The following is a 27,568-nucleotide window of genomic DNA, read 5'->3' on the forward strand; positions in this document are numbered from 1 at the left end:
TACTAGTAATACAAAGTATAAGTTTATGGTACTGATGAATTTCTCTCTGTCTCGGCCCGTGCCAAGCAGGTTGTATCACTCATAAACTTAAAATCTTAAGTTTTCCATTCCTATGTATTTACCTCAGCAGATTTGTGTAATAACGAAATAAAAAATATTTTTGAATGTAATACTTTTTTTAATAAACAAATTTACAATGAAAGGAAAATATTTTGAAACCGCAGGTCTAAACATTGATAATAAGTGTTTAAAAGTCTGAATAAATATACCCGGAAATTTTTTTAAATTAAGTTTAACGAGTAAAAGTAATATATATTTAACATTGTGAACTCCCATTTATTGACTTAACGTTTTTACAAACAGTGAGACACTCTCGTCTCAAACGTAATCAAATAATGCATTTCCAAAGATCACCATCGTCTTTATAAGTCATTGAAAGGCATGGAAAACTGCCGACTGGAATTGATATAATCTTAATCGATTTCTTTTTTCTGTTTCTATCTTTTCTTTTTCATGGTTTCGATTTTGGTTTTAAGAAGCCCATTCCGATCAGTTCTTTGTATCAAAAGTAAACACAACCCAAGAAATGTCTTACTTTACCGTTTACCTTGGCTATCACATTTAAACAAATTGTAAAGAGAAATTTTAAAAGGTTTCAATTGTTTTTATTTAAATTGTCCGTTCAACACCAATGAAAGTAGACTAAATCAATTTGAAAAATAAATAAAGATATGAACTTATTTTTAGTATTTGACATTTCTTGTCTACGCTCGGTTCGTTTTTTGGGGGGTTTTAAATCCAAGACATGAGAAAAAAAATTAACTGGCTTTAACTTATTTTGTGTGGAATCTTTAAGACTGCAAACAAGGAATAACCATGAGGGAATCCCAAATACATGTTTATATGCTTGTGTTTGGCCTATTGGCAACTCGATATGGTGAGTTGTTTTAAAATTTAGAAAAAAAAATATTACGTATTTTCATTGTACTTTATTTCCTTTTCTTAAAATGAACACGAACTGTACTCATGAAACACACTGTGCTGACTTGTTTTAAATATAAAACAATCACATGACGTCATTTTCGTCGTATTATATATTATATTCTTTTACTTTACATATACTGTACTTTTAGTTATGATTTTTATAATCAAATATCGTAAATATTCTACCTTTATCTCTTAATTAAGAAAATGTAGTTTTATTTAAAAAACACAATCTTTTCAATATTATACCTTTTACTTGTTCTTTCATAAAACACAAAAAAAATTGTGAGTTATTTCAAATTGTCGTCACCCCCACCCAGACATTATTATACGGATATATATCATAATTCAATCTGTACTATAGTATTTAAAGCTGCTTGGTCTGATTTTATATAAAATTTTGTGTACGCTTTTAAACGATGGTTATGCTACGTATGTTTATAATAACAGATATTGCAGTGAATTTCCCGGTCAATTAAGTCAAATTTCAATGAAACAAGATATCTGTGAGCCAATGCTCACTAGTGATACCCCGCTCTGATGTGAATATGCAAAATAAGCAAAGTCGACATTTAACAGAAAGCTGGCATCCGATTGGTACAGAAATATATCCCACAATATGGCATGCCAAAACAAATATTGTGTTAAAATTTCAAGCATCTGCGATAAATAGCTGCTGAGAAATCTTTGACGAAATTTTTTTGAAAATGTTGGCTAAAAATAAACAAAGTCGTCATTTAACAGGAAGTTGACACCCAATTGGTACAGATATATATCCCATGATATGGCATGCCTATACAAATATTGTGTTAAAATTTCAAGCATCTGCGATAAATAGTTGCTGAGAAATCTTTGACGAAAATTTGTTTGAAAATTTTGGTTAAAAAATAAGCAAAGTCATTTAACAGGAAGTTGACGTCCGATTGATACAATAATATATCCCACAATATGGCATGCCTAAACAAATAGTGTGTTAAAATTTCAAGCGTCTGCGATAAATAGTTGCTGAGAATTCTTTGACGGAAATTTGTTTGAAAATTTTGGCAAAAAATAAACAAAGTTGTCATTTAATAGGAAGTTGACGTCTGATTGGTACAAAAATACATCCCACGATATGGCATGCCTAAACAAATAGTGTGTTAAAATTTCAAGCGTCTGCGATAAATAGTTGCTGAGAATTCTTTGACGGAAATTTGTTTGAAAATTTTGGCAAAAAATAAAAAAAGTTGTCATTTAATAGGAAGTTGACGTCTGATTGGTACAAAAATACATCCCACGATATGGCATGCCTATACAAACACTGTGTTAAAATTTCAAGCATCTTCGATAAATAGTTGCTGAGATAAATGCGACAGAAATTTTTGTTACGGACGGACAGACAGACGGACGGACAGACAGACAGACAGACAGACAGACAGACAGACAGACAGACAGACAGACAGACAGACAGACAGACAGACAGACAGACACACAAGGGTAAAACAGTATACCCCCTCTCCTTCGGAGCGGGGGTATAAAAAGAATTGTATACAAAATTTGTTAACAAAACAAACGGCATAAAAGGGTATCGCGTCATTTCGCCTCGTTAACAGTTGACATAGTGACAGGTATGTAATATGACTTCGACATCGCTATAAATAAAGGTCATTATGTTTGAACAGGTAAATTAGAAAAAAAAACGTGTACATTTTGTTCGCTAATATTTCTGAATATTGCTTTGTTTACAATCGTTGCATAACATGCAGGTTGAATAAACCTTATCATCTTGGGGACGAAACCAAACGGTTCTCTTTTCGAAACATTCCCATGATGCATTTTTTTTTGTTTTTTCGTTTGCCCATACCAGAAAGAAAGTTTTTTATTTACTTGAAATATCTTTAACTATGAAAGGAGCCGATTCTGTTGGTGTAAATATGAGAAAGTCTATAACTTTCTAAGATATTTGGTTTCTATGGAAACATTTTTGATACTATAAAAACCAAAAAATCGGAACAAGCAGCTTTAAGTTTCTTTTTTTTTTAAATTTACTTCATTACATGTTCTCAATTATTGAAATCTCTAAGAAATATTTCTGAATTTTCAACCTATAAATCTGAACGTAAAGATGTTAAAAAAACGAAACAATAATTACTACAAATTTGACAAATTACATGTAACTACCCCTTATGTGAAAGATAATGTTGTTCACGAATTTTTCCATTTCGAAGTTTTTTTTAAAGTCTTTTTTTTCTTTTATCAATAAGTCTATTCATACAATAGTACACGAGGTTCAAATAATATATACTGTAAAATCTGTAAAATAGATCATTTCTGGAAAGCTGTTAAACTTGCTAAAGTTCAGTGACCCGGAGCATTCGCAATAAACAAAATAAATAAATGTACGTATAATTTTTTTCCCTTAAATACATATGCTTCTTTGTTAAATCATTTTTGTGGTTTGCCAATATTTTTCAACTTTTAGAGAGGAAAAGTGTAAAATTTGTCTCAATAATTATCGAACTACCCTGCAGATAAGATAGAAAATTCAAGTTTGATTTCTATGTAAATCTTGTTTTTAAAGCAAAGTTGTACACGAAGCAGTGTAGGATTTTATCGGGAAATTTTGTACTTTAAGACCTTATAAGACCGTGAACCATTTTTGAAAATGGTTACGTGGACAAATGTGGCAGATTTCACGCCCATAACAAGAGATGACTTCACCTGCATATTTGATTCAATATACAAGACTAGACGTTATGAACAAGAACATGTAAAACAGGATTATCTACAGTCTCAATTGAAGTCTTCATTTCGAAAATTCTACGACCTTTTCAGCAAATACTATCTTCCGCTTATGGGTCGAATGCTGATCAACGGTTTTTTTAAATACTAATTGTAAGGCCATTATTAATCACTGAATTGTCTTCGTATTTGTCCGTTTTCCCGATTACGACCAAGAGGCCACTGCGAGTTTAACCGGTCAGCAAAAGATGCCCACTTCTCCATGTCATCTGCTACTACCTGAAATTTTTAGCAGAGGTCCCTGTTTGCCCTGCTCTTGTTTTTTTTTTTTTATTATTTTTCTATTGAACTTTTGATTTTTAACACTGTCTGTTATCACCACATTTCATATTACAGTGTCTGGATTTTACTATGGAATAAATGCTGGAGTCACCCCGGCGGACGCCCAAACCTTCTGCCAGTCCATTGGTCTAAGATTGGCTGTGCTAGAAACCCTGGCGGAGTACGAGGAAGCGAGGGCTTTCCTAATGGAATATGACCAACTCTGGGGGTAAGTAGGGGTATATTGGCAAAAAGGAACGTTCGTTGAATATATAAAAATATTTTACTTGGTTAGCTATACAAAAAAACAATAACGATAGTATGGGTCACCTGTCGATATTAATGCTTTGGAAAGGTGAAAACCGTAAACTTTTTAAAGTCCCTGCGGGATTTGTACTCTTTACTTACAGATTCGTATTTTAACTTTCTAAACACATTGCAATATGCCGTGAGGCAACAACTTTGAAAAAGAAAAAAAAAATGATAAAATTGTAATTGATTTTATTTTATTTTGATATAAGAATTAAGAAATTAAGATTAAGAAATATGTATTTATTATAAAGATGTTCAATACCACTCTCATGTTCATTACCGTACCTTCGTCAATGAGCTCTATAGAGATATAGGAAAATTTGAAACAAAAATATTTAGATTTTTGTCTTTACTAATGAATGATGCATGGACAAAAATATCATATTCAAAATTTCAAGGCAGATGGAATGAGTAAATAATTAACCACTCAACCTTCTTAATCGGTAAACAACTGCGCCTTGCTGGAATATCATGGGAATTCACGTGAAAAGGAGTCATTTAGATACTGTTAAAAAAAAATAAAACAAACAAAATAGAAAAAAAATAGATATTGGATTGTAATTCAATCTTCTGCGACCGAATGGTAGCAATTTTTTTAATGGAACTACTTGCATATATAGGGCCTCCTACATCTTTGCTATCAAAGGTTTCTGAATGATCTGAAACCCATGGCTAGCGAAAATAGACCTTCTATTGAACGTCCACAGATCGATAATAACAACCAATTTATGTTAATGTGTCTTGTATTTTGTACTAGCAAGGGCGACCATCCTTGGATTGGCCTGGAGCGCGACTTATCGGCAACAACACATACATACAAATGGATTGATGGCAATCCCTTGGCGTACGCCAGTTTTGGTACATACCCTTGGAGAGATGCAACCACTCCGGCTGATGATCTTACCAAGACTTGCATCAGACTTGACTGGGGACCGGGGTTGTTGTTCAAGCCAGAATCTTGCACACAAACTAAGGATTTTCTCTGCGAAGGTACATTCGTGACTGTATAAATGGTATATTTTAGTGATGTATTTCAAAGAATTTAGTATAACATATTTTATAGCATGTAAATATACTGCAAACGTTCGCCCCGGGTTTTTTTTTTTCGCCCCTTTCGCTCTTGTTGCTAGTTGGAGAATTTAACACTCGGCTTTTTTAAATGGCTCAGACTATTTCGTTATAAACACAACTATGTCTGAGTGTACTTAAGACAGTACAAAAGTGGAGTAAGGCGAAAATAAATCGGGGCAAAAATAACCCTGTTTACAGTTTACAGGTACATATAACGCCTGTACTGTGATATTTACTGAGATATGAATTTTATTTGAGCGATTCAAGCCTCATATTTGCATAGCCACAATAGATTTGCTTTGTAAAATGTCAAGTCTCTCGCATACGTATATTGTGAATAACATTGATATACCCGATAAATGAATAATTTTTCACTGTCAGATGAAACCTGCATGACTGCACATTCAAATTTCTCTGTGTAGGCATAGCCTCTCTCATGCACATATGTGTACTAAAAAATTCACTTATGTGAATGAAAGATCTAAATTTCTTCTGAATTTTTCCTATTTTAAATCCTTCTGCACAGCTGCACTGGCTTTCGTTTTAGCATGTTTCTCGCATATATATGTAATGCCAATCAATTTTTTTTTTTAAATTTGACTCGAGTTTTGTTTTTATTTTTTAATGTAACATACTAACGCCAAAAAAGGATAACGCAAATCAAAAGTATTAGAAGGAAAGGACATGAAGCCGTCTATGAATAAAAAGTATGGTGCAAGATTGTAAAAATATCAATGAAGATGACAAACAAAATTAAAAAAAAAAAACACCATGAAAATATGCAATAAGGTGCTGAAATGTAAAAATATGTGCAGATATATATATAAAAAAAATTGTTGTTCTCGTTATCTTTTTGAATAAGGATTCCACCTAGTGTCATCCTCTGTAACGTGGAGTACAGCAAAGTCAGGCTGTGAGGCAAACAACATGAAACTTGCTTCCTTACCAAACCAGGACGCCCACACTGCTGCTAGTCAATTCATCAACGTGAAACGGGCAATAGCGTACGTAGCATTTGTATGATTACGTATAACTGTACAAGTACGATCTTTAAAATTAAGGAGCTGGATGTGCATGGCTATTTTTAGACTACAAGTTCTGTAAACCAACTTTTATTCGCGTGCAAGAATTTTTCGCGAGGTAAGCGAGAGCCTTGTCGTCGCGAATATTTCTTGCTGCGAACCAATTATTTGTCTATAGTTTTTATAACATTACAGGTCTGGATAAGGCTGGATTATGGATCGCGAACATTAGTCGTCGCGAACCAGTTTATTGACAGTTAATCGCGAAATAATGTCGCCGCGAATAAAACTTGGTTTACAGCATATCACCCTCGTTATAAAGAAGAGCTTGGTTTAAACATAAAGAAAATTGTTTTAAAAATTTTAAATTTAGATTATTTTTTTTTTACAATGTTCACTAATATATAGTTGTAATGGCTAAAAAAATATATAATATGTTATAATAATGTATTGATCAATTAGCTACCTTAAAAAGATCGATTTTGTATAATTTGGTTCTTTATTTACAAATCCAACATGCATTCATGCACGTCATGATCAAACGTTTGATCCTCGCTTGAAATTTGATGATATCGTAAGACTATAATTATTATAAGACTCGATATTAAAGGAACTGTTTACGAATGATTTAAGTAATGCATGTTGGATTTGTAAATAGAGAACCAATTATTTAAGACTTATAAGAGTTAAAGCAATATGAGCTGTATTTTTTAGAATTTTATTTTGCTGCAAAAACCTGCTAGTATGATAAGTCTTCATGTAAATTAAACACTTATGATAAAAAAGGTTTGAAAAAATCATAAATTTTCGTCAGAAAAAAAGTTTCTCTTCTAAGGAATATATAGAAGATCATTTTTTTGTACAGGACGACGATGATTTAATTTTGCTTCATTTAAGGCTTCTTTGTTGTTTATCCAATGAGAATAAGGCTGAATTTTAAAAACCATGATATTTGTGTCATTTTAGTAGAAAATAACATTTTTCGTAAAAAAAAAAAATTCAGCATGAAAATTGCAGCTCATATTGCTTTAAAATTAAAAAAAAACTCCAGAAAAATGTATTCTCATGTACAATGATAAGGATTTCAAGAGGCTATAATTGTGTCAAATTAATGCTTCTGATGCTTAATTTGCTTAATTAAGAACATTTCAATTCTTAGACGATGTTTTCTTTCATCATCGGAAACCTACAGCCAATCTTGCATACACTTATTGACCGCAGACAAATTCATGTTATTTGTTAGTGTTCGATAAAATTTAGAGTACTCTATTCTGATTGGCTCCTTTACACTTTCAGTGTATTATTATTAGACAAGTATATTATGTAAAATATACATATTATGTATGTATAACATCATTTTTGTTAAGAGATCATAGTAAAAATACTGACCACTGAGGTAGTCAACCTTTAAAATATCATTTATCTATTGATTCCTTACATTTCAAAGTTCAACCGAATGGAGTAGGGTGTGGTTTGGAATAAAATGCACCTCCGGAAATACCTACTATCACGAAGACGGATCCGGAACTCTGACTTACGGCTCCAGTTATAACATACTGCCTTGGAATTCCGGTGACCCCGGTGGTTGTATGTGTGGGCGACTCAAACGTTACGACTCGAATAACTACGGTCTCTACAAATGGACGGACAAAGAGTGTTACAATACTTACCCATATCTCTGTAAAGGTCGGGACTGTGATAACTCTCTCTCTCTCTCTCTCTCTCTCTCTCTCTCTCTCTCTCTCTCTCTCTCTCTCTCTCTCTCTCTCTTTCTCTCTCTCTCTCTCTCTCGCTCTCTCTCTCTCTCTCTCTCTCTCTCTGAATCACATAACAAATATGTTTACTGCCTGAAAAAGTGCAACAAATATCGCAAACCATCTGTTTTCTAGACGAGTTTGTGCCCATTGTCATCACAACTCCCGCCCCCGCTACAACTACTACTACGACTACTACTACGACTACGACTACTACTACGACTACGACTGTACCAACAACCAGCACGCTACCCGAGACAACCACAAAACCTTGGTGGTTTGTAGAATACAGCGAAGACGGGAAAGCACTCGGAAAAAATGGAAAGGTATACATAACGATATCCCTATCTGAATCTTAAGACTGAGTAGTCAACAAATTAAGGATCAAATCTACTTGAACATTTTATATAATTATGATTTATCAAATTTCCTTATATTTTGGTGTTAAAAGTTGATTATTTTCCTACATCTTAATTAACACAAAGCTTTTGATTAATTTCTTATATCTTAACAAAGCTCTATTCTATGGAGATTAATATATCTTAAAACAGTCACACTCGCTAGCGAGATATGATATGGTTGCAAGTATTTATTACTTGTTAGGTCTGTCACTTGCCGTGTACGGAAAATTTGTAGGGTTGATCATTGTAAACAAGTACATGTATATGTATACACTAGTAGTTGAAATGCAATGTAAATTACCTAACGTCGGCCATGTTGCCATCTTAATCCTGTCGTTTGTCGTCTTAAGGGATTAAGACGTCAATCACGTGACGTTGCGCCATTAACAAAATACGCAATCGCAACTTGTCGGGCCTTTCCGGCAAGCTCGGAAAAAACACCTCGAATGTATTAACATCACCGGATGTTAGAATTTTATACAAAATGGAGTCGCTTCCCATTGAAATGAGTAACGGCTGTGTAGACAGTCTTGTATGTCGCTTCTGTGTTATATTTTAATGGATATCGTTTACTTAAATGAAGTATAGCTCACATCTCAACAGATCGTAAAATGTGTTCTATTCATTTCAAGTTTTACAAAAAGGGGGGTTGACATGGACACCTAGGTAATACATTCGAGGTGTTTTTCCGAGCTTGCCGGAAAGGCCCGAGAAATTGCGATTGACAAAATACGGTTAAAGAATGTCTGATTCCGTCGGATTTTTTAAAGGAAGCATAGCCTTGTATGTTAAGACACATGCTTTGTGGTAAGGGAGAAGACTATCGTTAGAGTAAAATACAAAAAACATTATACATTATTCCTTTAAAAAAAGAAGCGATTCCGACAGATTTTTTCAAAAGCAGAATGTTTCTGTATTTTAAGGCACCCAGTGCTTGTGGTAAGGGAGAGAACTGTGATCATATACTAGTAGTACATTACACAAAAATGATTTTCCTTTTAGGAAAAGTGATTCTGACATATTTGTTTCGAAATGTTTCTTATCCTCTTTGCATATTAAACTGGATTAGGGAAATTTTTTGAGCAAACTTAAAGATTAAATAGTTATAATACCATACTTAAAGATCAATCAAACTGAAAAAACACTCTGTCTCTAAATAATGTTTTGTTTGCTTATCTTCAGACATTTGACAAATCGACTCCTCCGGCTCGCTTCGGCTTCATTGGAATGGCTATTGGTTTTGGTGTCTTCTCCTTCATCATCGCCGTCATCTGCACGCTGTGGTTTTGCTGTATCAGGTCGAAGGACGACTACCATGCCCAAGAAGACTCGGATGATGAAGAGGAGGAAGAAAAACGAAAGAAGGCGTTCACTGCTATCAACGCCAAGCCACACGGGCTTCAGTATATAGCCTAAAAATGCCATTTTATGAAGTCTTTTCAATTCGCGGAGGAATTTTTTTTCGTATTTTAAACTTTTGTAAAGTGTGTGTTTGATTTATTATTCGCTTTTAAAATTGAACGTTTATCAATCTTGTGTATTGGCACACCTTTGATTTATTATAGAGTTAAAATAAAATGTACAGGACCAATTTTTCGCGTATCGTAAGGTGAAATGGTACACCGCAATTTTATTTTATGAATCGTTAAAGTGTTCAAAGAAGGATATAAACTTATAGGGTTTTTTTTACGCTTTTTAGCTCACCTGAGCCGAAGATTCAACTGAGCTCTTCTGAAAAAAAATTTGTCTTTTGTCTGCCATCGGCGTCCTAAACGTTTCACATTTTCATCTTCTCCAGAACCATTCGGCCACTTTCAACCAAACTTAGCACATGGATCATTGGGTGAAGGGGATTAAAGTTTTGTTTTTAAAGAAGGACCACGCCGTCTTTAAAGGGGAAATAATTTAGAATTACTGAAAATTCGTTGGTATTTTTCAAAATCTTCTCATAAACAATTTGGCCAGAAAAGCTGAAACGTGTTCGAAAACATTCATAGGTAGTGTAGATTCAAGTTTGTACACATCATGGTCTCCGAGGGTAGGGTGTTGCCACAATGAGGGGAATTTTTACATAGGGTCACAAAGAAAATCTTTAAAAATATTAATCTCACCAACCATTTGGCCAGAAAAGCTGAAACTTAATTGAAAACATTCTCAGGTAGAGAAGATTAATGTTTGCTCAAATTATGATCCCTGAGAGAAGGATGTTAAAATGAGTTACAATGGTGAGATTAATTTTTACAGAGAAATATTTTAAGAAAAAATCTTTAACAATCTTTTCAAAATCCATCTGGCTAGAAAAGCTGAAATTTGTGTGGAAGCATTCTCGGGTAGTGTAGATTCAAGTTTATTGAAATCATGGTCCCCAGGGGTAGGCTGGGGCCGCAATGGGGGATACATTTTTGCCAAGAATTATAGAGAGAAAACCTTTCAAAAACTTCTCAAAAAGCATTTGGCCAGAAAAACTAAAACTTTTTTGGAAACATTCTTAGGAAGTATATATTCAGATTTGTTAAAATTATGATCTCCGGCAATATAGTGGGGCCACAATGGAAAGGGGAGGGGTCGAATCTTTACATACATGTAGGAATATATATAGAGAAAAACCTTTATAAATCTTCTATAAAAGCATTTAGCCCTAAAAGCTGAGACTTGTGTAAAGACACAGGTTGTGCAGACCACAGTGTGATCAACTCACGATTCCCAGATGAGGGGTTGGGCCAAAAAAAAAAGGGATTTAAAAATAAGAATAGAGAAAATCTTTTTACAAATACTATAACAACGAAAGGGGCTAGAATTTTATCATAAACATTTGGAATGAAAAACGGGCAGATTTTTTAAAATGCTTTTTGTGAAAGATATACTCTACTAAACTGTCAAGATATTTTGAATTAGATACTGTAATGCTGATTTGATCCGAGTTCTGGCTATTGTTGCTCAGGTGAGCGATGTGGCTCCTGGGCCTCTTGTTTTTTTATTTTTGATGAGAAAGAATTCCTTCTCAAACTTTGTAATGGTTTGGATAGATATTTTTTTTTTAGCCGCGTATAATATCATTATACAATTTTTGATTTCTGTTTTGATGCGCCTTTTTATTAGAGTTATTTTAAAATCAAGCGGGGGGGGGGGGAGAGGGGGGGTCAATGATCGCGTATTATTATTTTTCTTGGTTAAGTTATTTTATGGACTTCGCTTAGATACTTGTAATTCGTAAATGCCGTCATTCATAAATTCGTTGTTAAGGAAGCTTGGTGGTCAATTAATTACACATTAGATCTACCTTAAATTTTTGCCCCTTAGAAGACGGGAGGGCATATTGCCTTGCTGCTGTCTGTCTGTCAGTCGCTCCACCAACAGTTTCCGTGCATTTTTCTCGCAGAGAATGCATAATTGAAATGAAATTTTGTATACAGGTTAACCATAATAAAAGAAATATTTGACAGAGTTATGCCCCTTGGACCTTGAAAAATTCCAACTATTTAAATTGCAGTTTCCGTTCATTTTCTTCGCAGAGGTTGTACTTACTGATATAAAATTGGTATATAGATTATTCTTTATAATATCTTGGTCAAGTTTAATCTTGGGTAGGATGAAGCATTTTTTTTGACAGACTTATGTGCCTTGAACTTTAAAAAAATTTAAATATGCATCTGCTTATTTTCTTTACAGAGGTTTCAATTATTTCCAGTTTCGGTTCATTTTCTTTGCAGATGTTTCCAAAGGAGGGGGGACAAGTTTTTCACTAACATCTCTTGTTTTTATTTGAGTCTACGCTTTTATAATTGAACTATTAAATGACATGTAGTTATGTTTTTGTATTATATTTATTTGGAGCTCTTCTTCTAAAGGAGATCATTTTAGAGTATAAAAATGACCAAAGCCATCTGGCCCTCTTTGTACTCTTTTTTTCTTCTTCAAAATTTGTATCGCGGGGTTGTTACTTCGTAGATCATGGAACTTGAGTATATATATGAGGTCCACGCTGAAAATATACAAGCGAGGTTAAACCGGATGCTATGGGGAAAATTCAGCCGCATGAGCTAGCCTGGTTCCTGTGTGTAATGGGTAGCTCAGGGAACCAGGCTAGCACACGTTTATCTGAATCAGGATCGGGATTCCATGCCATATGCACATATAAGTTCATAGGCGCTATAATTGTAAAGTTGTCGGTAAACATTACAGAAACAAAGTATTTCTTTTAAAGAAATGATCGGCATGTGATATAAACTTTCAGTGTTATGAAAAAAAGGTAAAGTTATCATAATGCCGAAACTACAACATGCATCAAATTGCATAATTTGCAATGTTTTGTTGTTTTCCGATTGTACATGTAGCTTAAGGTCAGACGACACGTTCCTCAATTTTAGATAACTTTTTCCAGGAATTTGTTAATGGTTTACTGCTACTTTGACAAGCTTTTTTGCAAAAAATTAGGGTACCTTACCAGGCATTTCTGCAAAATACTAGAGTATGCAATTTCCTATATAACCTTCTTGAAAATACACTTGAATTTCTGATATAAAAATAAATACATCTACAGCACAGCGAAATTCACTATAATAGAACTATATCTCCGCCGGGGCGGGGCTTTGAATTATTTTATTTTGAACTCACGACCTCTAAAACCTTTACGCTACTGGCAGTGAGTGGCCACGGTTCTACCCACTCGACCATCTAGACATTTAATCTAAACAAAGTAAATCTTGATCTTTTTAAAGTAATTATAAAATTCATATTTTTTATTGGGACTCTTTGTTACGAGGAGATACAGAAAAGATTCTCGAGGAACGTGTCGTCTGACCTTAATTTTACTTTTACGGAAGGCGAGGCTAAAGTACTTCCCGATTAAAGTTATTTAAGTATGATTGAATAATAATATGACTGTATATAATAGATGATTGAATAATTACATGTATGTCACTGTATAAAAGTTTAAATCTCAAGACAAATGCATCAACATATGAAAATGATTTACCCAAAGCTGTCACTGCAAAGTTAACAAAGTAGTGCGAAGCGTAATGTGTGCGCAAATAGTAGAATTCGCCGAATGCATGTTACTATACATGCAATCTTCATTAAATTGATCATAATTATTTTAGAAGTATGAAATTTTTTTAAGCATTTAAGTATGATTGAATTATTATGTGACTGTATATAATAGATGATTGAATAATTATGTCACTGTATAAAAGTTTAAATCACAAGAAAAATGCATCAAAATATGAAATTATTTTACACAAAGCTGTCACTGTATTGTTATAGTCTGTCCCTAGTTATTACTTCCATCTCTTTTTGATGATTTTTAATAAAAATACACATACCAGTAAAAGAAGTACGGTTGAACTCGATGAAATGAATATATCTAAGATATTTTCATTGACATATTATCCCTTTTCACTCATAAAAGTTTACAGGAGCGAAAACAAAAAATTGTAATGATAATGTTTACATCTTTTCTCCAGTCGGAAATACTCGGGACACCTCGCGCAATTTTAAACGATATCATCCTGACTTATTAATGGATGAAGCAATGCAAAACCCTTGTAGACTTTCTATTTTGGAATGTGAATTGAAACCTGAGCGGTAGAGGGGGCGTTTCAAAACAGATAATCTGAAAATTTTTCATAATAGTTTGAGCACAAAGGTATTTATTATTATCGAAATATCAAGCGAAAATTGATGGAAGCAAAAACTCGGGACAGAGTATAACAAAGTAGTGGGAAGCGTAATGTGTGCGCAAATAGTAGAACTCACCGAATGCCTGATACTTTACATGCAATCTTCATTAATATAGATCGTAATTATTTTAGAAGTATGAACCCTTAAAATTCTGAGATAAAAAGTCAGGGTTATGCATATACGTAATGCAACGTACAAAGAATCTGGGGGAATAAGCCGAGGCAAAAAACCACATAGGTCCATTAAAAAACTAACATTTTTTTTCTAACAAATTTCACTTATGTTACATTTATGAAACATATGTAATCATATATATTCAGTGCTGCCATAACCCACAAAAAGTAACTTCACATTTAATTGTTATTAAGACAACAAAATAGTTATATGCTAAGGCAACAAAATGATATAGAAATCGGATGTTCAAATTATATTTTTTGATAGAGTGGGTCATCGTACCATTTTTTAAAGAACGAATATTGATAACACATATTAATATCTATCTTTTTCGATTTTCCAAAAAAAGGTACGAAAACCCACTCTATGGTAAAAAGTAAGTTTTCTTCTTTTAATTTTTAAGATAGGTCTTTAAATGGGTAAGTCCAGTTGTTTGCGTAATACTGATAACAATACAATCAGCTATATCATACCTTCTAAACAAGCGAATCGGTGATGTTGAGGTAAGCGAGGAGTTCTTTGGACAAATGTCACTGTAAAAGCGGATGTTCGAATCGTACGCGTTTTGGTTTTGTTTTTTTATCTTTTTGTTTACATTGTTAAAATGTTTTATACTTAATAATATACATTGTTAAAATGTATTTTTCTTTTCTTTTCTTAATGATTAAAAATTTGCTAATAATAACTTGAAATTATTTGATATGCGTTTTCTACTTTTTTTTTTTTTATAAAATATGAAATGTATGTTATTCTCTTTAAGATTGCACGATTTCATATTGTAAACAGATGGTTGTTGTGCATGCAAGAAACTATTAATGGCAAGATAAAAAGTTCCATCTCTGAATCCTTGAGAGTCTTGTTAACACAACAGGGAAATACGCTGGACAAAAGCATGTAATTGTGCTCAAAATGCAGAATACAAGCTAATTAAAATGTACAGTTTGCGCCTAATTAAAATTCAACGATTAACTATGCATGTATTTCACTTCCAATTGTATCGGCAGGAAAATCACATTACAAATGCGTGTTTTGTTGTGAAAGAAAAAGCATAGTAGTTGTACCAGAAGACACATAGACCACTCGGACCAATAACCAACACAAAGTACGTATGACCAGTGACGAATAACAAGTCCCCTTGTTATATGTTAGTGGTTTGACTACCGCTGTCTTCCGTGTGGTATATATCATAGGCGTCGGAACCGGGGGTGGGGGTGGGGGGCGCTAACTTTTTTTTGCAAATTTATACATACCAAAAACTTTTTTTTTGCTTGTCAATATTTTGTACAAGTCTAGCCCCCCCCCCCCCCACTTTCAATTTGATTCCGACGCCACTCATTTTTTTTGGGGGGGGGGGACTTGCTTTAAATACCTACAAAAGGTGTTATCTAAATTCCTCCTGTTTCCGAAGCGGAAAAAATCGATCGACTACTACAAATGGTGGAATCGACTCCCCAATACTCTTTGTCGACTCCCCTGCGTTAGGGGTTGTATATGATGACTGAGGTAAATTAGTAAATAAAATATTTTTAGAAAGTAATCAACATTTTTGTAGTTAAACTCTTTAAATGAGTACTTGATTGTCATTTCAAATTTGCCAGTTTAAAGTATATGTAAATACTATAAATTTTAAGCACAGTTACGCCTTTTTAGACATTTTCATTTGGACAATACTGTCCACCGTTTAAATGCCTAGTTAACTCGTACGTTTATTACTTCTTATTAGAGGTATGAGGAGGTCGTGGGCATTCCCCCAGATTCTTCAGTGGTTAAAAGCAGGGGGCTATAATCTTAAGTCGGTGGAATCTCTGATAATCTTAATTAAGGCTTCCACGTTTTTGTTGGAAACACATGCACATGGTCCACGTATTGCAGTCCTTTTTTAAAGGACTTTATTTTTAGCGGAACATTGGCGTAAGAAAATGTCACATGTTTTTGCAGTTCAGAATTGCTGTAGATTGATGAGTCTATTTAGCTTTTTTTTTTAAAATAACAATAACATAACTATTGGATTTTTTTTCAACTTATGTGAACTAATGATAAGATACTTGGGTTTCAGAATATGTTCTTAGAATTTGATTTGCTTATCAAATTACATTTTTATTTGCTTTTTAAGCACTCACTCTATAAGTAGATTTGTCAATGTTTGAAAAAAATCAATATAATCGTATGTATTCTCTATTAAATGGTCAATATATTTGCTTTTCTCTAAATTCATATCTTTATATAAAGTCTTCATAATATGTAAAGATCAAAACTATTTTAATGTTGGAGGCATAAAGAAAATAAACAAAATATCTTCAAAATTTAAGAAAATTAGAGGAAATGCGGGCTGAGGAATATCAATTTAAGTTTATATATTCATTCCAATTTTGCAGAATAAGCTGATGTACATTCTGATATTCTATCATATATAGAAACTTCATATCTTAAACATTTTTCTACATAACTGCAGATAACTACATATATATTAAATGACCTCGACCTGACCTTGATGTGAAAACAAAATGGCCAAATTCGATTAAACTGATAGAATCATTTGGTTATATGATTTGTTTGTAATGACTGAATTATCATTTCACGAATTTCTTAATACAATAAGTATGTCTGATAACGATAAGACTCCTTACCTAGGCGTGATAGCAATGTTTATTTTGATAATCGTACATATAAGAACCAATATTTAATTCACTTAAACACCGTGTTACTGTGGGATTCAGTTAACATAAAACCATTACAAGCTAGTACATGTCTATTGTAAGTCTTGTCTTGTGTCATTGTTTGTGGAACTTTTTTGTCACAGATGGCAGTAACTGTAAGTAAAAACAATTAACTACTTACTACCTTACTCATACCTGTGTTATAACGGTTTCTCTGTGCAACTCGCTTTGCTGAGGTACCGGGGAATAAAGGATCTTTGGGGACTTCGAAATAAAACTAAATATTAAAATAAAGCCAATTAAAATATAAAGTTTATTAATTTAGATTGTAAGTGTCAAAAGGTATAAATTCACAATAAACACAGTTCTTAAAATTGACAAAGAAAAAGAATATAAAACTAGACTCTTGTTGCTATAGCAACAAAAAGGTCTTCCGTTCCTCGTGTACTAATCTGTACAAAAGATCCATTTTTCTTGTAAACAGAAATTGGATGTAATATATACTGTAAAGGAATGCCCTTGAAATAAACAAAACAGAAAGACAAAATTTCAATTTTCGAGTACTTTCTGTGACGACCGGAAGTTTCGCCGGATCAATCAGAACATAGTAAAGATATCTTTAACATTGTTTTGTCTTTCCTCAAAGTTTTAATGCTCAAGTTTTTCAATTATATCACGTTGAGAAAAGGTTTTTGTTTCGGGACCGGAAGCGAACAAACGGAAGTAATTTCAGAAATTGAAAGTAGATATTTTAATGCATTTACCTACGGTACGTTACTGTTCATCAAATTGAGTAAAAAGTTTTTTAAAAAAAACCTAAAGGTAAAAAAAAAAGTCTATTGCTCGAACGCTTCGAGTGAGGACCGGAAGTGACGTACGACCAAATGAAACCCGTTAAACACATGTTCAATCAAATGTCCATTATCCATATAAGTTTTGTGTCTTGATCTCTCACAGTTTCTGATATCTTGTTGGTAAAGAAAAATCTGTCTTCTGACAAAAAATGATGATTTTTTTTTCAATTCTTATTTATCATAAAAGTCTAAGTTACATGCAGACTTATCATACAGTTTTGGCAGCAAAATAATTCTAATAAAATACAACTCATGTTGCTTTAAGATGCAGACCTGCAAAAATTGGTTATTAGCTATTTTCCCCAAAAGCATATTACAAACGAATGAATGATTTGAAAGGTTATTACTAAATACGTGGTTAACATGTTCTAGATGGTGTAGAAAAACAAAACCGGTTTAGTAAAATATTTTGTAAGTTTATAAAGTGCAAAACAAATAAATCTAAAATGAAGTGCACATTAATTGAGAAGAAACCTCAGTGGCATGAAAACTCAGGAACTTTAATTTGTTTTTTAAAATATCTTTATTCTATTCCTAATTCCTCATCTATGAAGAACATCAATTTGAGATAAAAAAAAACAAGTTTGAAAGGGGAACTAGTTTATCTTGCGGTAGGTTTTTCAAACGAAAATGACGGAAACAAGCAATTTTATGAATTTTTGATATACTATTCTTTTGATTATAATCATGCCAATATATGTATATAAAAAAAGTCTGAATTTTTTAAGCCAAATTTTGCGAGAATTTTGAAGCCCTATATATATATGCATTGACATCACTGACCCCCATGATTAATAATTTCAAACTGATACTGATATCTAGGCAAACTGGATTAATTTTATGAAATGAAAATAATATTAAAAATCATTATATTTGGTATCAAATTGTAACAATTATATAAAAATGTCTATTTTAAGTGCAAAAAGGTCACAACAAATTTATTCAGATTTGTAAAATTTGATCCCTAATTTCAGTGTGACCATTGTGGAAAATTTAAAACAATATTTGAAGATATAATTTTGCTTAATCAAATGTAAACCTATAGGGTTTGAGACAATTATTTTAATTTAATAATAATAAACATATTGATTATTTTTTATAATATATTTACGGTATAATATATTGACCTTTTACAATGTACTTACTATAAAGTACATTGACCTGGAATCTGATCAGGATGTGAAAGTGCAAGACTTTTCCGAGACATTTCCGAAGTAGTAAACAAACTGTTAATCGGATTAAGGACAGTGTAAACAAAACCAGGATATACATCTATTTAGAGGAGCCGATAAAGGAACAATAATTGAACATTACTAAAATTTATGTTAACATTATATTAATTTTTAAATAAGACTGTGACGTTAAATTAAAGACAGCAGAAATTTATATTATATTATAAATTATTTTGTGAGTTTTCAGGATTTTATCATGATCTATTATAGAACTTAATAGTACAAATAATTATGGAATTTGTTTACTTGAATATTAATTTGTTTATCTTGTACGTAAATGAGTGTTATGTATGTAATCATATAAAATATACTCGACGGCACTCTTGCGGGAGAGCCACTATACGATCCTCCATACGATCTGGACTTGTACCAAATAAATGATTGGAAAAGACATTTGACTTGTCTTATTGGCTTACACAAAAATGCTGATAACAAATCCCAATCAGGCTGAAATTGCATTTTAGGTGCAAAAAGGTGAAACAAGATTGGACATAACTCAGAGGGATAAATGACCCCCCCCCCCCCCCATTATCATTTTAATTTTTAGGTATGTTTTGTCTATAGATTCAATGAAATACTTCTCAAGAAACTCGTGATAAAACATTGAGGAGTTGGATACCTTAAGCCTAGCTAGGAGTGGACGTAAAATTTTGACCGTTAGTCGGGCGTATGGATGGGCTCTTTAATGGAACGCAAATATTCAGGGCGTACACGCCGTTTATGTGCAATAAGGTGTAACGAAATCGAAGGTTTAATGAACTTGTGTGGCTGTGTTTATCAGCTTTATGCGCTATATTTGCATTTTATCCATTATATGCATGTAGTAAAAATGTGCAACAGGTTAGGTTAATATACGAATAATGAGCGTTCCTCAATTTTAGATAATGTTCACTGAAAGATTATTAATAATCTTATTTATTTGCATTTATACTTATATATTGATAATAATAAAGCGAGGTTGAGCACCTTTAAAACACAGAATAGAAATTCACTGAGAGTTGAACGTGTTCAATCTATGATTTTTTTTTTAACTTTAGGCAATTAAGATCGTATGAAATAATAATATTGTTTTAATGCATATGCTTGAAAAGCGGGTGGGATGGTTGTTGCGACCCTTTTCTTTTAGTTAATATTAATTTCATTGAGACGAAGATATTTGTACAAGTACATGTACATGTACTGTGTATGAATAGAAAAAAGCAAAATATTTAAACTTTAAGCCAAAGTATATTCAGATATTTATCTATTTAATTTAATATTATGACCAAATTCTTAAGATACCGTATTTGTAATCTTAATGTTGACCCCAAACCTTCTTTAAGGTTTGTAATTGAGATGCAGGTACGAATGTACAATGAATGTTGAGTCCTATTGCTGTATACCTGAGATCTATATATTTATAGGTGTTGATACAAACTGCCTATGCTGGAGTTCACCATTACGTAGTGTTCTGTGCAAAAACCGTTCTGAGCCGAGGAGCTCGATTTGGCCCGTTCAAAGGAAAAGTCGTGAATACGAGCGAAATTAAAACTAGCGACGACAACTCTTTCATGTGGGAGGTAAAATCAATATAATATTATAGATTACTTTAATACATAAACAATGCAATTAAAACACAATTAGTGCTTTACTTTTCATTTGTTTTAAATTTCTTCCAGTAGGACAAATTTTCGACTCGAAATGAGTAATTTTCTAACGAAGCATCATTTCCTTTAAAATCAGTGTAGATATAAAAATGAAAAGAAAACAAATTACGTTCTGGTTAAACGCAAAATTCTATAACCCCTCCCCCCCCCCCCCCCACCTCGTCTAAGATAACTGAATATTTGAAAATGCGTTAACAATAAGAAAATGCGTGCCGAACTTATTAACCCATTACAAGTATACGTTTCATAAGTTTTAAGAATAGAATTTTGGCAGACAAAGGGACCGACATTTTGCCCCCGAATTTTTATATCCTGGGGTTTTAAAAGTCTTTCGAAATTGAGTTTCTACAAGTGTCTGCTTCCCTGTAATTTTCTTACTATGACTACTGTCTCCTTTACGTCACAAAGTCTTTAATTTTTTGTTAGATCATTGGTCTAAAGAACCATGAAATACGATATATAGATTTGAACAGAGGAAGAATACAATGGGGGTATATCGCTCGTTTTGTTTGCCATTTTTTGAAATTGAAGAAACCCGACGTCCTAGCGCATGTAACTAACAATACCGGCTGTGTTGATTTATTAGGCTTTTGAAGCGAACTGGTAGAGCTCAACCCCTTTCTTAATTAATGGTTACATTGAAATTAATGTTAAAACGGGCTTGGCCCCTGTGCGTCCAATGAAACGTGTTTGGGTGTATGACCTGAATGTGGTGAAGCTTGAATAATACTCTCGGCCTTATATACGGGATGTGTAGCGATGAGCAGAACAATAAAGATCGACAACTTATATGACGGAGATAAAAGGTAAATATTGCGTATTTATGAATTAATGTCGGCTTTAATGAAAATCTCTTTGATATGCGTACCTACATGTACAAAAACAGATATACGTATAAACTTCTAATACCTTGCCATCATCTTTAAAAAACATATTTACATAGATATTTTTACAAGTAAAATACCAATGTATTGTAGACAAGGACTATGAAACATGACATTGTATTGGAATTCAAAATAAACATAACGGTAATCAATAGAAAATTGTGGAATACAATTTAAAGAGGCTTGATGTTAAACAAATTAAACATCAAATCTTCCTAAAATTTTCAAATATGATGTCCTTATCTTGGAACCATTTTTAGTTAAGAAAAAGTATATATTTTTTCTTTAAATTTTGGCATTTTCCTATGTTCTTGGATGGAGCTCTCCTTTTAAAAGAGATTAATAAAGTCTAAAAATGGCGACAATCATCGAGCCCTCTTAAACAAAAACCGTACAGAGTAAAAAAAAAAAAGTTTTTAAATCTCGATTTGTTTTTGTGTAGGGGTGCTAGAGATCAGAGATCCTTAAATCCAGTAGCTGTTTTGACCAGAAAAATTAATATTCCAAATTACTTTCATGTAAAATGGTATCAAAAAAAGAAACAACCCAACTTAAACTTTAAAAGTAAAACCATAAATAGATAGAAAAATAAAACGCATACTAGTACATGTACATAATCATCAAATTGCCCAAATCTTACTTCAATTCTATTTCCAATCGTCAAGTTCGAATGATGCAGATATGCAGGCTCCTTCAAATTCTTTCCCAAAATAGTTCTCAAATTTGAAAAATGAATTGGTTAAAAAAATAAATCAAAAAATTAAAAATGATAACAAATGAAACAATAGATAATTATTTCCAAAATGTTGCCGTTTAATGATGAATACTATTTTTCTGATAAAGAATATGTATCTCACCGTATTCATTATTTAAAAATAACTGATTTTCTTTCCTTACTTGCATGGAATTTATTCATTATTGTTTCTTAATTCTTCGAAAAAGAAGTCTTATTGATATCAGTTCCGGAGTGTAAAAATTTCACATAATGTTTCTTCTTCAAATTATTTTATTTATCAGGATGAACACTTAATAGTTTCGTTAAATGTACAGCCATTGATAATTTGTTTTTGTAGAATGGCATCCTAAAACACGCATTATCGTTTTTTAATTTTTTTTTAAATTTCTTTAATAAAAAAAAAGACAATCTCCAAAAATAGTTCTCCAAAAATAGTTAAGAAAGTATTAACATTCTAGTAGTTACCCAGATCTCGTTCAAAATCTAAAAGGTGCATGATAAACTCGGAACTTTTTGCAAAGATAATATAAAAGGCCTGTTTGCAAGAATAAAATTTCAGTGGATAGAACATGGAGAAAAACCCACAAAATACTTTTTAAGTCTACACAAGTCTAGGTCTACATAAAATAAACTATTTCGTCAAAACTTTATGCAGGATTTTGCAGACGATAACATTGTTACACTGAAGTTAGTAAGACGTCTTGGCAAATATTTCAGATTATTTCATGTACAAGACATTATACTCATGTAGTGATAGCAAATTTGCAAATTTGGATAACACCATCAATACTGAGAATATTAACATGTTGGATTCAAAATCATCCAAAAAACTTGAAGATGTCATTCTAAAAGAGTAAGCCCTTTCAACTAAGAAAAAAAAAATAATGGAAGCCCTGCAAGTGATGGGTTAAATGTTTTACATGCAAACTCTTCTAAAAAGAATTTGAACCTTTTTAAATAGATCTCCTAATTATGAAATACTGGGCAAATAATCAGTAACCCAAAAGCAAGGTCATCACTTCTTCCAAAAGGAGACAAGCCAAAAAATTTCTAAAAAAAAAAAAACTAAACCAAAAAGCTGGCGCCCTATCTCGATTATGAATGTATCTTATTAAATGGTTCGTCATGCATAGCTTGCAGAATTAAAAAAAAAAGGTTTCAGATTATCTAAAAGATGGGAATCAAAAGGGCTTACTTTTAGGTAGATTCAATGAAGAAAATACACGAGTTATATATGACGTAATCAATAATACTAAAAAAAAACATTATGTAATATCATATTACGGTATCATATTTCTTATTTTGAATTAACTTTTGATTCCGTTTCATGAAAATTTGTGTAAAAAATTTTCATTTTGTTTTCAATTTTTGCCCAGATTTAATAAAATGGGTATCAATTTTATATTATTAAGTTCTGGTATGTGTTTTAAAGATTAGTATTTTTCAATTTTTTTCTTGATATAGACGAGGTCATCGTGAAGGTAAATATATCTCCCCATATCTATTTGATAACAGCGTTTAAATAACAGAACATAATCAAAAAATCATAACATTTAAAAGAACAGGGATACAAAAAGAATTTGCCAGTTTTCTACTATATGCAGGAGATACGGTTCTGATTTAGAGAGTAAAAAAATCTCTGAAAAGCGCACACGATTAGTTTTTCTTTTAATCCAACGTTTTAAGATTAAAACCTAAAACATTAAGGCTATTTTGTTTCAGACAAAACGTGACTATATATATCTTTAAATGGATCAATCAAGAATCCGTGCGTGCACGGGTTGGCATATAACATATGATATCAGACATTTACGGAATAGATACATCGACACACCGTATTGTTGACATTTACATAACCAAACTTTAAGCCTACAATAATGCTATTGATTTCACTACACTCTGCTTAGTTTGAATAATCTAACTGAAAAACCTCGGGACCGGTCTTCACCACAGTTAAGGTGTAATATCCCTCTGCTATTAATTTTGCCATAAATTTTTTAAAAATTTTCATATTGATTTTCATCAAAGTCAATATCAATCGATTCATATGAAACAAATTTTAAGTGATGAAGCACTGCTAGATTTTTCAAAAATTGATAAAATGTCTAATCATGATATGAAGAAAACTAGACATAGTGATTAGAAAAAGCAAAATTTTACCATCGCAGCATAAAATTAAAAATCCAAAATGTATATGAAAATAATATATAGTTATATACATTTTCAATTCATATTACAAAACATATTGAAGCGCTGCATTTTAGTTCAGAATAGCACTTTGTTGTATAGGTTTGCAACAAAAATTGCTTCAATCAGCAAGAGTTATCTTTCTGTATCATAGACTATTGAAGGTTTTACATACATGTTTATATACAGTGCAAGAAAAATTGCCACAGTTTCTTAAATTTCAGAAAAGGTTTCTTTTTTTAAATTTGGATAAGATAATAGTAAATGGATATATATATTTAAGAAATCCTAAAAATGTAAAACAGAGCATTTTGTTATGTAACACAAAAAGGTGATCAAGTGAATAATCTTCAAGTAATTGGTATGATATCAATACAGGAATATACTGTCTTGAATCAAATGAGCTGAGGTATTAGGGTTTTTTCAATTTTTTTTCCCATATCTGCTCCCTCAGAATAGAAAAGCCTTATTCAATTTTAAACATTTGAAATGTTATAAGTTTTAAAAGTTTTCAACTAAGTCTAGAATTTGCAATTGTCTTGGTCACATTTTTCCCAATTATAATTCATTCAGCTCTGTGAACGAGCTATAGATAGAGAAATAAAAATATTCCATCCAAATATTCTCTGGCCTAAAACATCAAATATGTACCGTACATGTACTGAACAAGTATATAAAATTTAGTTATATTTAAAAAAAGAAGAAATCCATCGGGAGGGGGGAGGGGAGAGGGGAGAGGGGGAGGAATAGTCATGTAGATATTGCCTCATAAATACTTTATCATTATGATACATTTCTTGTAATATTTTGTAAAAGTTTTCTTTACTTTTTGCCCCCCCTGCTTCGAAAGAGCCATGGGGTTCAGTTCTAATTTTCTTTTTCTATCTTTGAATTCAAATAAGTGTACTGCCTTCCAACATGAATTGGGACCATGCACCATCTCCTTTGTTGTTACATGCCTCATAATAAAACAAAGTGATATTATTTTCTACAGAAGTTATCTCTCTTATCAGAGGGACATTCCACCTTAATTAAAACGCCTCCGATATATATACACCCGTATTAATGTAGCAAAAAATTGCAGAATCGCTCCGGAACGATTTTGGAGAAAATTTATGAAGCTGCATTGTAAATAACAGTCAAATTATTCACACAAAACCATTTTGAGGCTGTAAATATCTTTCATCTAAAAAAAAATTTAATTCATACTGATAAAGAATTCAACACTTTTCACCAACTTTCTTCCTCGCTTCAAATTTACACACCATGTTGACATTCGGAACTCTTGGGGTTTTTCATACTAAATGCACTGAGTTTGAGTTATCTCCCGTATTTCCTTTAATGAATACATGTATATGACAATTTACGCGTATTTGTAATATTGTTTCTGAGTTTATCCATACAAATGTCATAATTTGGAAACATACACTAAAGAGCCTCCCGTGATTTAGCGTGAATGTAATGCGCATGCACAAGAGTGTAAAATCCAAAAAATTCTGCTGATTTCCGTTTTTTTTAAAAGAAGTTTTCTTTGATTATTAATTAGCGAAGCTTGATTGAGAAAATATAAAAACAAATTGGTAATCTTCAAGTACTGTTACGGGGTTCGTTTTGCTTGAAATAAAACAAGTTTCTGTGTTTATGGATTTATTGGAAGTCTATCAATTTGAAAACAGCAAAAATGCGTCAGCACAGGATTGAATCAAATGTAAAAGAAAATAATAATAGCTGATGCCTTATTCAGGCTTAGCAGTTGTAAATTGAATAGTCTCAGCCTTATTCAGGCTAATCGACCATGCCTTATTCAGGACTTCATTTGTTCCTTATTCAGGAAACTTGAGCTCTTATCCAGAACCAAGCAAAGCAAAGAATAATCAAATATCATGATAATCAACATTTATATAGACAATGATCACGTGACAGATATAAAGCGACATCTATACTATTTCACAAAATACACAATGAAAGGGCGATAATCACATTTACATTGATAATAAAAATCTTTTATTGTTTATAAAAGATAAAGTCCGTAACATAACCCACGCCTCTTGTAGATTCGTCCCGAATCGCGTAAACAAAGTCAAATAAAATGTTCACTATTCACTAAATTGTCACTCAAACTCCGTCCACTCGGTTTCAGATACGCGTCGTTTACGAACAATAACTCCATTGCACTGGGTGGTAACATCACAACGGCTCGCGATTTCCGTATTGCACTGTACGGCGGCATCCTTACACTGGTAAACAGCATCCGTCTGGCATCCAACGTTTCTGGCGGTTTGATCGCATCGCGGCGCAACATAAGTTTTATGTTGATCTACAGGGGAAACAACATCCGTGGATATAACGGACATCAAACTGTCAGTGTTGTTATTCTTGTCGCGCGATGATCCGGTCGCAGCCGGCTTGTCCTTCTTAGGGTTGAATACTGGCATAGGCTGAGTGCGGCGCCGGGTAGTGCAGTCTTCCTCTATCCGTGGCTTGGGTCTCTCTACATCGGCGTGCGAAGGATGGCGGCGTTCGCAATGTCTCTTGATGTCTGCTGATCTTTCAGATGTGTAGTCGCAGTACTCACACCTTAACCTTTTGTCGTGTTTACGTCCAACATGGTCTAGCACTTCTTCAGGGCTCTGGAAAATTGCTATACATAGCGGACACTTATGCATTGCAGATACTTTACGCGCCGTATTTTTCGTCCTGGCCATACGATTGCAAGTTTGCAAATGACAGTCACAAGCAATGATGTTTGGATTGAGCGGCTCTCTCTTTGATGTCTCGGCTACTCCCGACAAGCGATACAATTGAAAATCATCAAACCGTCTCGGTGGTCGGCATTGTCTTTGAGACCGGGTAGTTGCTCCGCGATGAAACCTTTGATCTTTTGAATCTGTAGCGCTGGCAACACTGAGGGTCTCTGCATCGTCATCAGTGTA

General features: G+C 32.8%; 2 protein-coding genes across 3 annotated transcripts in view; both read left to right on the forward strand.

The window, feature by feature from the left end:
- The first annotated feature begins 776 nt into the window (after positions 1–776).
- Positions 777–11,702, forward strand: LOC128164228 (uncharacterized). Its single transcript, XM_052827993.1, has 7 exons — positions 777–937; positions 4,102–4,255; positions 5,096–5,328; positions 6,272–6,413; positions 7,879–8,117; positions 8,321–8,511; positions 9,769–11,702. The coding sequence occupies exons 1-7, from the start codon at positions 877–879 to the stop codon at positions 10,000–10,002; spliced, it is 1,254 nt and encodes a 417-aa protein (XP_052683953.1). The 5' UTR covers positions 777–876; the 3' UTR covers positions 10,003–11,702.
- Positions 11,703–20,610: 8,908 nt separating this feature from the next.
- LOC128163721 (uncharacterized) overlaps positions 20,611–27,568 on the forward strand; it is a 29,027-nt gene continuing 22,069 nt past the window's right edge. Inside the window, exon 1 of one of the 2 annotated variants that reach the window (XM_052827366.1) lies at positions 20,611–20,741. Coding sequence is in view for 1 of the 2 variants with exons in the window: in XM_052827363.1 (XP_052683323.1) it covers positions 21,588–21,634 (47 nt within the window). In the remaining variant the exon portion in view is untranslated. Of the gene's footprint in view, positions 20,742–21,494; positions 21,635–27,568 lie in introns of those variants that run through there. The other variant, XM_052827363.1, reaches the window with a different exon arrangement.

This window comes from Crassostrea angulata, chromosome 9 (assembly GCF_025612915.1).
Source record: "Crassostrea angulata isolate pt1a10 chromosome 9, ASM2561291v2, whole genome shotgun sequence".
Classification (NCBI taxonomy): Eukaryota; Metazoa; Mollusca; class Bivalvia; order Ostreida; family Ostreidae; genus Magallana; species Magallana angulata.

Bases quoted from the DNA above. Each gene is read 5' to 3' on its own strand.
- LOC128164228 (XM_052827993.1), top strand. From the start codon at position 877: ATGAGGGAATCCCAAATACATGTTTATATGCTTGTGTTTGGCCTATTG. The intron at 8,118-8,320 runs GTCGGGACTGTG...TCTGTTTTCTAG, and splicing joins TTACCCATATCTCTGTAAAG to ACGAGTTTGTGCCCATTGTC. The intron at 8,512-9,768 runs GTATACATAACG...GCTTATCTTCAG, and splicing joins CACTCGGAAAAAATGGAAAG to ACATTTGACAAATCGACTCC.